Source organism: Xiphophorus maculatus, chromosome 14 (genome assembly GCF_002775205.1).
Source record: "Xiphophorus maculatus strain JP 163 A chromosome 14, X_maculatus-5.0-male, whole genome shotgun sequence".
NCBI lineage: Eukaryota > Metazoa > Chordata > Actinopteri > Cyprinodontiformes > Poeciliidae > Xiphophorus > Xiphophorus maculatus.
In genome coordinates this window covers 18,894,540-18,907,031 of record NC_036456.1, presented here as the reverse complement: position 1 = coordinate 18,907,031, position 12,492 = coordinate 18,894,540, and the positions used below count along the sequence as shown (strand labels likewise).

General features: G+C 37.1%; 1 protein-coding gene across 1 annotated transcript in view; it reads right to left on the bottom strand.

Annotated features, from left to right (window-relative positions):
• Positions 1-12,492, bottom strand: part of LOC102223112 (urea transporter 2-like) — a 21,654-nt gene extending 9,162 nt beyond the window's left edge. The window contains exons 1-5 of the mRNA XM_005799634.2: positions 12,213-12,492; positions 11,671-11,860; positions 11,107-11,235; positions 10,215-10,404; positions 6,427-6,574 (exon numbers count right to left, since the gene is read on the bottom strand). Coding sequence (XP_005799691.1) covers positions 6,427-6,574; positions 10,215-10,404; positions 11,107-11,235; positions 11,671-11,860; positions 12,213-12,339 — 784 coding nt within the window. The 5' untranslated portion in view covers positions 12,340-12,492. The remainder of the gene's footprint in view (positions 1-6,426; positions 6,575-10,214; positions 10,405-11,106; positions 11,236-11,670; positions 11,861-12,212) is intronic.

The following is a 12,492-nucleotide window of genomic DNA, read 5'->3' as shown; positions in this document are numbered from 1 at the left end:
AATGGAGACAATCTGAATCTGAATTCCAACTCTCATCATTTCTCTTCTTTCAGATTCTGATCCCAACACAACACATTTGGTTAGTTGTTTTCCTATTAAGTGGTCGTAGCAGGTGATATGCAGGCTTTGGCCTACATTCGGCCCCTGCTCTTCTCCTCTGGAAACCCCTCATGGGAACAGCATACACCACCGTGTTTGAGTGGCAGCTCTAAATATGGCCTCGAACTCTGTCCCTGTTGAGTTTAATGCTTGTCTCTTTCCTTTGAGCTCAGATGTAGTAACACTGTCTTTTCCTCTCTTGTTTTTACACAAAACCTTTATTAGGAAAGTGCTACTTATATAGAGTTGCCTAATTGGCTCCCAGGCGTCACTGCCAAGAGAATTGTGGTTATTATTGTCTTTGTACACCTACCTAGGTTTAATGACAATTACTGACTTTGAAGTCAAACGATTGCGATATGTACAATGTGATAAAGTATTTGGCTTCTTAAAGATTTTGTTTTTTCAGTTTTTGGACTTTTGTTGAGCTTAATTCCACAAAATACTCTTCAAATGATGATTTGAATACATTTGATGTGCGGTGACTTTGACCAAACTTTGTGGGAAACGTAACTACACGCAACATAAACAACAGTGGCATGTCAGATAGCATACGCATAATTTGTAAACATAACAGGAGAAGATGTTTCATAAACTCTCTTCATTCCTTTATATTTAGATGCACATCAAATGTGGTTTCCCTACAGGAAATCACAGCCAGACATTCACCATGTATTTGGTGAAAATTTGAGGATAATTAATTCAACAGCAGACTTATGTTAGTGATAAGGACACTAAGATGACAGGATAATAAAAGGTAAAACTTGATGGGAACTAAAAAGGAAAAGAAAAAAGCTGCAAATAAAAAAAAAGTAAAACAGAGAAAATTCTTTGAAGTGTCAGAGAAGTGAGACGTAAAGCACAGAAATACAAATTTTCGGCTCTGTTCAAGTGTTGGGTATTCATCTTCTGCCATGTTCTGTATTCTCAAGCATTGCTGTCTTTTTCTCCGGCTGATCTCTCCCTGCCTGTGGTTTATTCCCATCTTTTTGTTCCCATCTTCGAAACCCTTTGACCTGTAATTAAACTGCCTGTGACATATGAGTTTCTGTCTCCTGACGGTGAAATCTTTCTCTTCCTTTCATGTGAGCTGTCAAGTAGCAGAATTGGGTTTAAATGTGACATCGCAGAGCTATGAACTCTCCCACATAGGTGGGGAAAAGATGAAAGAAAAAGGACAAACTAAATCTAAATGCAAAGAGAAAATAAAAGATTAGATGTTTTTAAAAAGCATTGTCCTTTAGTTTTTTGCAAAACAATATCATCTTAATTAGGCAGTCAATAAAGAACATAAAAAGTGTATGATTTATTAATACAAGTACTGACTGAAAAATTTGTCATAAGTAGGACTCCAACTCAATTATTAGAAAGCAGCATAGTCTCTTAAGAAATGATTTTTCTTTCTGACATATTGACTTAGATGTTAAAAATCAATTAAGTGGAAATAATTTGTAGAGAAACTAAAAATAGTTCATGCACTTCTCAAAATAAAAAGCAGGTTCCACAAGACACAGTAATAAAATAAGAAGATGCTATTTTTGGACAAATTAAGTTGGTTATGCTAGTGTCAGAGGCCGGTTGATGTTTGGAGCAGTTTGTTTACCTAAAATGTTCATGGACACAATCAATTCGGAGGCAGAAACTATCTGAAATTTTAAATGACGAGTGCCCTTGGTCAGATTGAAAGTAGATTTTGAAAACAACAACCTTCTCGCAAGCATTAGACAAACTTTTTATTGGTCTGATTTAATATCCTAAAAATAAAATGTATGTTTTCATAGGCACAGGCTGCTTAGGTGGAAAACCATAGCAGAAATAAATGCTTTCAAACTTTCCATCTGTGTTTTAATCTGTGTGTGTTTCACTCAGGGATAAAGTTCCTGAAATAAATGGGCTTTTTAATAATATTCTAATTTATTGAATGGGTTTGTATTTATGTCAGAATGTAATTTTAAGTGGGTTCCAAATGGAGAATTGGAAGCAAGAGGTGAAATAAAGATTCTTAAATAAATAATAAAACAATCATAATGTGGCATGAAAGGATAAGGACAAAGAATCAGCAGAAAAGCAGCAGACAAATAACATAAAAAGAAACAAATACAATAATAGACATAGAGTGATTGCAGACAAAGAAGATTGTACTTTTACATTGCAAACTACAGTAAGAGGATCAACCAGGGGAGGCTTTGCTTTGCACATGTGTAACCAGGTGAAAAAATGGGTACATGTCAGAAATGTGTTTTCTAAACCCTGTTTTGCTTTGTTTCGCCAACTGGTTGCAATTCTTGTTTTTGCCAGCATGTGGTGCTGTTTTACAGAGAGGTCAAAAGATTTCAGGAAGTAGAAAAAAAACCCTCTTTGTGTGTGTACCGTGGCATTCTTAGAAAAACGGAAGAGAAGGACATTTTTGTGTGCCGAGACCTGGTGAAAAGGATGACTACATGGCCACCTGAGCCGAGAATCCAAGTGTTCGGTAATGTCGAAGCTGAATTATCTTCCATGAACAAAGCTAAGGAGAGGATGTTAATGTTATGTTTTTCTTTGTTTGTCCTCTAGAAGTGCCACTGCCATTTAGTAAACCCTTTGTAAGAGTTTAGTTTTGTATGTGAAGCTACGTTACTACCTGTGAGCCCGCCATCTTCACTGAAGCTCAGGCTTTTATTGATAGAATACGGGTCATTTATATTTGTTTCTTTGCAACTCAGAAAGAGAGAAAAGTTTTCTTTTTTCATTTAAAAACAATAAAGGACCCATTTTATTTGAAGCTCCGTGTGCTGTATTACATCACATGCATGAATCCTTTGCAGTCCTGAAACACAATGTGCTTTCTCCAGAAATCTCCAGAAGTCTCCAAGAACATCAGAAAAAAAAAGTGTCAAAGGTCTGCGAAAAGTCACAAGACTGGGTCTGAAAACTCACTAAAAAGTTGATAAGATATGAACACATCAGAAGTTGGTTTTGATGTCATTTACTTTGTATTTCAAAATTGTCCTGAGCAGATGTGAGTAAAAGGTGATGAAGTAAACTTGATAAAGTCAGCACATCTTTACTTTTAATTCAAGTACACTTTAACTTCGCTTTTTGTCCATCAATAAATGCAGTGAATGACCTGAGTTCTTTAATCATCTGCTAAAGACATGAACACCAATGGGGAAAAATGAAACCAGACTTCAAATCTGTGAGAAAGTCAGAAATAATGAAGCTTGGAAGAAATAATGTGCAGCAAGAGAGAGACCTTTAGAGGCATTTAGCTGTCATGCATTAAACCGGCAGACTGCTTCATCTACTTTCTGATGCCCACACAACCTCATTAGGGTCAAATCTCTTTAATGACTTTCTTGTTGCTTATTACAGAAATGTGTGTTTGCATACTAACCACTGTTAGAAGTCTAATGTCCCCAGGTTTTCTGTTCACATATTTGTGCACAAGCTCACTCCCACTCTTCTGTTTTTTTTCAGTATGACTCACAGCTTGTCAAAGTATTTTAGGACTCAGTGCTGAAGTTTTAGTGGCCAGTGGCGACATGACTTGAATTATATCATTTATCATTTCTTACATGAATATTTAAAGTAAACGCATAAAAACCTAGACATTTGTAAATGCATACAGATCTGATGCAGGCCCAGAATATAAGTGCCAACGAAGACTTTTCCTGCCTCTTATATCACAGCAGCTTTAATTATATATCTGCATAGATAATGTGTATAGCTGCTAAAAGGTTTCATAAGTCCTAGATGACTTTAATCTTATTAAACTATTCTATAGTTGAAAGCATGCCTTGCAGAAAGCTGACCCTATAATCAGTTTAAGGTCCTGACTAATCAATAAAAAAACGACTGCAGGAGATTGTTTATTATCAAATATGGAAATTTTAGCCTTCTTTTTGGCTTGATTTGTACGAGGCGATTTCTGCTGTGCTCATATTTCATGTTGAAAAGAGAAACGCTTTAGCAATGCACCACATAGTGAATATGAGCGAGCTAGTTATTCAGCTACACTGCATTTTTTTATTTTAAATCCTCATCAGGATGCAAATACTTGGTTTATACCTTAAATCACAAGAATAGTTGTACTGACATAATTCCCACTAATATTATAAAATAAGAATTATGAGGTTTTGTTAAAAAAAACCTAGAATCTCTACAGTTTGACATAGGAGGGAATGAAAGCAAATCAATATAAAACAAAAGGTTTAGTGCTGTGGTCATTACTAATTGTGTTAAAATTATTGATTAAAATTTCTGCATTATCTACGTGCCTCTTTTTATGTTGCAATCTGAAACGTATAAAGTCATTGTGTGATGTAGGCAACCCAAATTACACTTTGGGACAAAATATGAACAAATACAATAACTATTTTCAGGCAACTACAGAGGAACAAACAGGTCAGTTTCAGTCAGAAATAAAGGTAAAACACAGGTGGCAAATAAGAGAAAGCAATAAGTAAAGTATTTTAGTTAGGATATAAAGCAAACAACAACAATGAAATTGCTTTCACGTTGCAAATTCACTTACTAAGAAAATGGCAACTGGACATAAATAGAAAGTTCTCTGAAACAATCAATATAAATCAAAAACCAAGAGGCATCCCAACAAAACCAGAAGATCAAATTTCTCAAGAACAGCTCAGCTTATACCATCAGACAGCCACGATCAGAAAACTGGATATGTGCAGCTCCTTACAAGACTATAGGTCAATAGTGCTAAAAATAAACACTGAGTGTTTCGTGATCACAGACCGTAACTTACCATTATTTAAAAATGTGGACTCGGTGACGTTGCTGCATCTTTTTCTGTCTTTAATTAAAACTCTCTCTCTGTTCAAACAGAAGCTAAAATCAAAGAAGTCACAGAACTGCAGTAGCTTGCTGTCATGTCACAACTGTGACCCAGTGTTAGCTGATTCTTGTGTTCCAAGTCAACATCATGAAATCACCTTATTTTAATTTTAGGAACATCTCAGATGTCAAAAATAAACTCAGCCTATTTTTAAAACAAGCCTCAAGAAGCCGCACAGCAAAGAGAAGAAGAATCATAAAAAGGAATGAGATGAAGGATCTGATCAGTTTCAGCCACATACACAAAAATACAACATTTCAATTTTCATCTTAAAATCCCAATAAAAGCTACGACTAATTTGGGAGTGACTTAAAAAGCTAAAGGACTTTACACTTTAACTATACTCAGAATGTAAGCTTTTGACTGAATCTAACATAAATAATTAAGTGTATCTAGACCAGGCAGACTAAACAAAATGTTTATTAACTGCTTTCGGTGTGATGTGACTCAAACTCACTAAGTCAACACTGCATCCACAACAGATCCAAGAGGGAAACCCAGACGTTTCTCTGCACTGTCATCCTTTCCAACTCATTCAGGGGGACAGAAGGGATAAACAGTTCCTCCAGTAAAATCTGGGTCTGGCCCGGGATTTCCTCCCAGTGAGTCTCTCAGAAAACCTCCTAATCCCATCAAAACCATCTGAACTGACGGATTTCAATGTGAAATTGAATTTAGGATCCCATTCTTTTGGTCATGATGACCATGCCAGAATGCGGACAGACTTATAAAACTTTTACGCTTTTTAGCTTAGCTCTTTTATTCAACTTGTCAAACAAGAGCAACACCTGCAATACAGCAAACAAAGTCCCAATCTGTCTAATATTCCCCTACTCCGTAGTACCATCATCCATGAAAACTGGGTTTATATACAGATGCATGTATATTCTGTCATGAATTGTGTGGATTGATGGCTGGACGACACAGGAACTAAATTAACACACAGAAAAAAGCAAATCCTCACACATACATGGTTTTATTTTATTTTACTTTCTCTAAAGTATACAGCTCTGGAAAAAATGAAGAATCAACTGCAATGAGTCCCATTGGAAACCTCCAGGTTATTCCACCAAATATTGTCTGCTGAACTCTTCTTGAGTTCAAACATTCGTGTTGTTGTTTCTAAATGAATATGAACTTTGTTTCTTTGCATCATTTGAAGTCTGAAAGCGCTGCATATCTTTTGTTATTTAGACCATTTCTCATTTTCTGCAAATAAATACTAAATCTTTGCTTGGAATTTCAGAGACATGTTGTCAGTCGTTCATAAAATAAAAGAACAATGTAAATTTTACTCAAACATATACCTATAAAAAATAAAATCAGAGAAACTGATAGTTTTAAGTGGTTTCTTGAATTTTTCCAGAGCAGTATATGTTTGATGTCTGTACAGTTTGAGCATAATATTGGTTTGAAACTAACCAATAATATTGGATAATATTGGTTAATGTGGTTTTGATGGATAACAAAGACGAAGCAGGACTGACCGGCCAATGTTCCCACTGCTGATCCCAGCACAGCGTGGACGCCCAGCAGCGGGGAGTAGAGAACAACGGCCCCCAGGATGAGGAGAGAGGGTCCAAGGGCCTCAGTAGCGTAGATCTGACCCACACCGAGAGGAATGCCACGGATCACCTGGGCAGGTGTAAAGATTTTAGGGAAAACTTGGTGCAATGGGAACTAAAATTGGCATTATGAAAACTTTAAAACAGACTTTTATGAAAAACACAGATAAATATGCTGCTGCTCTTTTCTTTTATAAATCATCTTTACTCCCCTCCACCTCTTCCTGCTTAAACACCTTTAGTGATAAATGGTGCCTTCCCAGCAGTCACTCAGCACCGGAGAGTTGCCATGGTGACGTGAAGGCTGCACCTGCACATCGCTGATATTTACAAGTCATAAATGGTCTTTGATTACACGGCAGCCTCACTACTGCTTTTGCTTCGATGTGTGTGCGCGTGTATGCGTGTAGGCGTGTGTGTGTGTGTGTGTGTACGTATCTATATGCCTGTAAGATTTAATACTCTGTCTGAGCAGGCTGAGCGCTTTCCTCAGCAGAGCGACTGAATCTGAGAGCATTAAATATAAATAGGACAGACGTCACCTCCCCCCCAAACCCATCTAGGGAGAGAACCGGAGGAGAGCTGGAAGATGGCTGGAATAAAACGAATGGAAGAGAGGAACAGAACCGAGAAAAATGAGAAATATTGGTCTTTTTTACTAGAGCCATAAATGAAATCTATGGCTTCAACCGTCTCTGTAAATGGAGAGCATAAATTAAGCTACTTTATGAGAAAGGAGGGGAAAATCATTTTAACAAATGGATAAAGATGTGAAAAACGGAATGAGAGAGTAAAAATGGCATCACTACAAAAGAGAACAGAATCAAAGCGATAAGAGAAAGATTTTTAGTGTTTAACAAGAAATAAGAAATGTTTAAATAGGAAGGAGTGTCTTATCAGCCCACAAAGACTTGAAAATGAAACAAATTGAAATGAGCTTGGAGAAGATAAGGGCTAAATGAATAACGATTCATGATGGGAGAGAAAGAGATAAGAAAATCTGAGATGTTAGAGCTGAAACCTGTGGAAGTGATTTAGTGTGATGCTTGTTATTAACATAATTTTTACATTTTATTAACATCATGTTTAATTTTTGATATTCAGGACACCAAGCGGAGTTGAGAGGATGTTTTTCAGCATCAGAGCTCAGCGTCAGTTTGGAGATCATCCTTCAGAGACAAACAGTTCGTCTTCCTCCCAAAACAAAACAGCTTCTTACTTAAAGGCTGACTTACAAATCGGCTTAATTATATTCACAAGGGCAAACTAATGAGGAGGGAATTTCTGTTACTAAAGTGGCATTGCATAAGCCTGTTTGACTGAATCTAAAGATAAAATTATAATTCTGATGGATTCAACATTTACATTATTTAATGTAAATGTATTGCTTCCTATAAATATTGTGGCACGCTGCGGAACTACTAACTTGCATTTCGATTAGACATTTTTAATCTTTTGTGTAGTTGCTGTATGTACTTATGCATATATTTTGATTTTTTTTTTGCATCTATATTACAAATGTAAGTTTTACAGAATGCTGTCATTAGGTTGGTTGAAAATCCATCATCTATGGTTTTTTTTAAAAAAAGGCTGGAAATTAAAATTCTGCCCCTCTTGAAGCCCTGAAACCGCAGCTGGCAAATAGGATCCACTCAAACTGCAGCAGCTGGGGCATCTGCTTACTGTTGTTGGACCAGCAGCTTTTTGCAAAAGAATTTTCTCTAAATAGTTAAATCATAAAAGCAACCTCTTGTTTTTTTAAGAAGTTAACACTGTAAAACTGTATTTTCCATTTGGTCGTGTCGGGGGATAATCCTTACATGTCCAATTCTTGCTATTGAAACTGAACAAAGTAAAACTTTGACATGTAAATAGACCTGAAAACTGGGATGTAATCACACTACAACTCTAATTTAAACAGCATGTTAAATATTACTGTTAATAATGAATATAACTTTGAACCAAGAGCTTCAGTTATGATTGCAGATCTGCCTGAGTTACTCATCAGTCACTTCTGGAGGCGTCCAGCTGTGTTGTTCCAGTTCAGTTTGTTTGGGTCAGTATTTGTTATTTGAGGGATTTTTTGTTGGGATTTATGGTTTATCTGTTTTCTCTTTTTGTGTTTTGTGGTTCAGCTTTGATTAAATTCACATAAATTCATGTTGCATTGGCATTGTTACATTTTCTGACTGTCCATTTTTCCATTCATTCTTCCCTGACACCGACTTTTAGTTACACATTAATACATGTTCTTTTTTAAGTCTTTTCATATGCAACCATCCTAGGTTTTCATTTACCTGATCTTCATCCTTCCTGGCTAAAGTTTATTGCCCAGTAGTTTCCAGATTTGTTTCATGTCTCCAGTTGTTGAATTTCTCTTTGTTGAACTTAAACATAGCAGATTCCCTACAGGTATCTGTTACTGGAAGGTTGTTGATTTAGCAAGAAACCTTGTAAATTAGAGACTGAATTAAGAAGAAAAAAGCTTGAGATGACGCGTCACTGCAACACAAACTTAAATTTGAAACTGTGCTCACAACGAGATCACTCAGACAAATTGGAGTTTCTCAGATCTGTCTGTGGTAAACTACTATACCACTCGTAACTTCAAGGCAAAATATCTCATATTAAAAACAATCAATGATGGCAGTTCACTTAAAGGCCGCTCCTTTTTTTTCTCAGAGTAAGTCTTCTTGCTCCAGGAAAGCGTTCACCTTAAGACGAAAAGATCAAACAGAATCGAGTTTTGACCTTTTCAGCTGACAGAGGTTTGCGTCTTTATACAAGAAAGCATATTAACTCAGGATTTCTGTTCCACTTGTTGAGGCTGTTGCAGAGAAATACATGAAAAAAAGTATTTAAAACTGTTCAATCACTTTTCTGACATTATCTTTGAGACACGTGACTTTAGAAAAATCCTTGAAAAGCTTGAAGATGACAACTCAAATAAATGTGAGTAATATCTCCTGCATTTAATTCACAAGCGTTCTGTTTGTAACATATAAATAAATATAAATTATAGAAGTATATTATTATGAAAACACCCACTAACACTCAAACCGCCGTTACTCTAACAGACAAAAGTCACTTTTCAAGAGGTATTTGACCTTTTTCATTCTTTTCTGCAGCTGATGATGGAGGGCCACACAAATCAAGAGGGTCAAAAGATCAACATGCAACCTTTTGCAAAAGGGTAGCTTTTTATCTAAATGTTAGAGCACAAAACATATGTTCTTAAATTCAAAGTGTTTCCATGGTGTTAAGCCAGGGAAACTGATCTTTTTGACCAAGCAGAGTCAAAGCTTTGGTTGTATTTTGTCTCTGAGTTTCTACTGGCTTTCAGTCAGTGTTTGTTTAGGACACAGAGTTTGGAAGACTTCGGCTCAGTGCACATGCTCTGCTGTTGCACGTTTACGTTGCATAAAAACTTTTTTTTTCTTTTCTGCAAACTGATGAACACCTCGCTTTTCAAAAATGAAAAAAAATATATATTCCAGGTACTACATACTGTGCTTCACTTCAATATTTGTGTCTATGAACTGAGAAAACATTTGATTGCTCACAAATACCTTTGGTCTTTTCACAAATGTGTAGTGCTGTCGGGTTGTGGTTTTATGTTCCCCTTCCTAAAGATTGTCTTGAACAATTTTATTATTTTTAAATGCAATCTGGGTGGACATGCAGTCCATACCGGTTAGTTTTGTCCTCACCTCGACTGCTATAAGCGTTGTGTCATTAGGCTCTACTGCCCCCGGTGGTATTACTGGGTTGTGAGGAAAATAAGGGTTGTTTGTTCCAGTGCATAGGAGGTAAAGGACGATAATGATGTTGAAGGGAAACACGGCAGCAGGCAAATCCCAGTGGTCCAGTAACATTGTGAGCCCACTGAACAGAAAGACACTGGGAAAATGAGAGAAGAATGGAAAGAACTATAAGCTTTAAAAATAAGTAAAAACACTTTCAAATGCAATATGCTGAAAAGCCTGTTTTCATTTTTGATAAGAATTGAAGTCAAACTCAGAAACATGAAATGTCTGCCAACTTGTGTTTGTTGAAGTAAAGAAGCATATCAGAGGGGTGTGTTCTTTGGATGGAAAACGTTTTGCCCGAAAAGAATGTGTGAAGTATGTTGATATAGTTCAGAGAAATATTATCACGTGACCTTTTCATTGGCAGCAACTGTTTTTTTCAAAGACATTTAACAACTTTTTATTTGAGCAATGCTAAGAGGTGCGAAGCTGATGAGTAGCTAATATACACCCTACAAGGTCATCAGTGTCATATTGGTTTTTAGCTTTTAAAGACATTCTTCTTTCAGGGTGGACTGATTGTACCACATACAACTTCAATCATTAAAAAAGCCAACCTTTTTACACACTGTTTCAAATATATACACAATTCTACTTAATACATGTAGATTAGTTAAAAGTTAAACACAATAAATAGATTTAAAACACACTCAATGGTGCTTTTAAGTCTTTGGAAAAACGACAGATGCCACCCTCTATACTTTAAATTGTTATTGGGGATTTTTATTGTTTTGGGGATATTTTTGTCTACCGCTCTGGGCTCCTGCACAAGCAGCATATATGAGATTCGTACCATGTAGCTGAGGCCAAACAGGCAGGCAGCAGCAGCCACCAGTACCAGTCTCCAGCTGAGCTGAACACTCCCATCAGAAGAGCCACCAACATGCCGTTGAATCCGTGAAGACCTCCTGCCACGTCGCCACTGGACACAAACACAAGAGCTCAAGTGCAACTTGGCTGTTTCATGATGAAAAATTATCATTTAGCAACTTATAAAAACATAATTATGGTCAACTCTTTATGGATCCTCATAAAACAAACTTCTCTGTTTTAATGAGCAGCAACTTGAGAGTAAATGGATTCTGCATCTCATTTCTAAACACCTTGACCTCCAGATGAGAAGTGTTTTTTTTTAAGCCATAGAACAAGGATAGGCATTAGCATATTTTACAGTGGGAGGCATACATTGTAGTACAGCTTTAAGATAAGAAGCGTGAACTTAAAACTGCATTCAGACACGATTCAGTGAACTTTACCAAAAATATTGACCCGAACCACTGATTTCTCGCAACAATTTTCAAATCACCATTTGCTGTTTTTATGTGAGTTTGGATCTCTACAGCAGTGTAAACTCCACCTGTCCTGTCCAATGATGACAGCTGTGAGCGTTGAGGCCAGTACACCCAGAGTTCCCAGCAGGCCCTGCCAGGGGGAAGCCCAGTACAGGGCAGCCAGGATCAGAGCTCCGCTCAGTGGGTTGTTGGCCAGAATCACTCTGGCAACCCCTCTGAGCCCCCACACAGCCAGCTGCAGCACAAACCACTTTTCTGGGCAGGAAACAAAAGACAAATATTCAAACATGTTATTAAAAAAAATAACATGTTTGACAAACTTATTCCTCTGTTGTGTTGTTTTCTTGTTAGTTCAGGATGTTTTGTAAAGTGACTGGAAAAAGATCTTAATGATGAATATGTTGTTGTGTTAGAGGCAGAGTGCAGGCGTCCTCGCTGTGGGAGTTCTGCTGTGATTATATCTGCATATTTTACCAGCACCGTAAGCATTTCTAGCCGAGGTTATTCACGTTTTGCAAACACGTTTTATCGTTCTATATTCTAAAACTGTGTGGATAACGTTTTTTAAAGTAGCACAAAAGTCCAAATTTGCTTTTTCTTTCCCTACCCTGCATGTATTTATCCAAGTGCTCCATGTCTCCAGTGCACAACATCAGACCATCCAGCACTCGCCAGCTGAAGCTGGCCCGACTCCTGCCGGCCTCCTCCACCTCTGTTTTGGTTTCTATCCACATTTTTACAGCTGCAGGGCCTCCTTACTCCAAACAGGAGAAAAAATGTTCTCCTAATCCAGAAAGCCTTCTCCTTTATGTGCCCCTCAATCCTGTTTTTGTCCTTCTTCTCCGTCTTTCTCCTCTTCCTTCTGCTTCATCGCTTCTCCTCCTCCT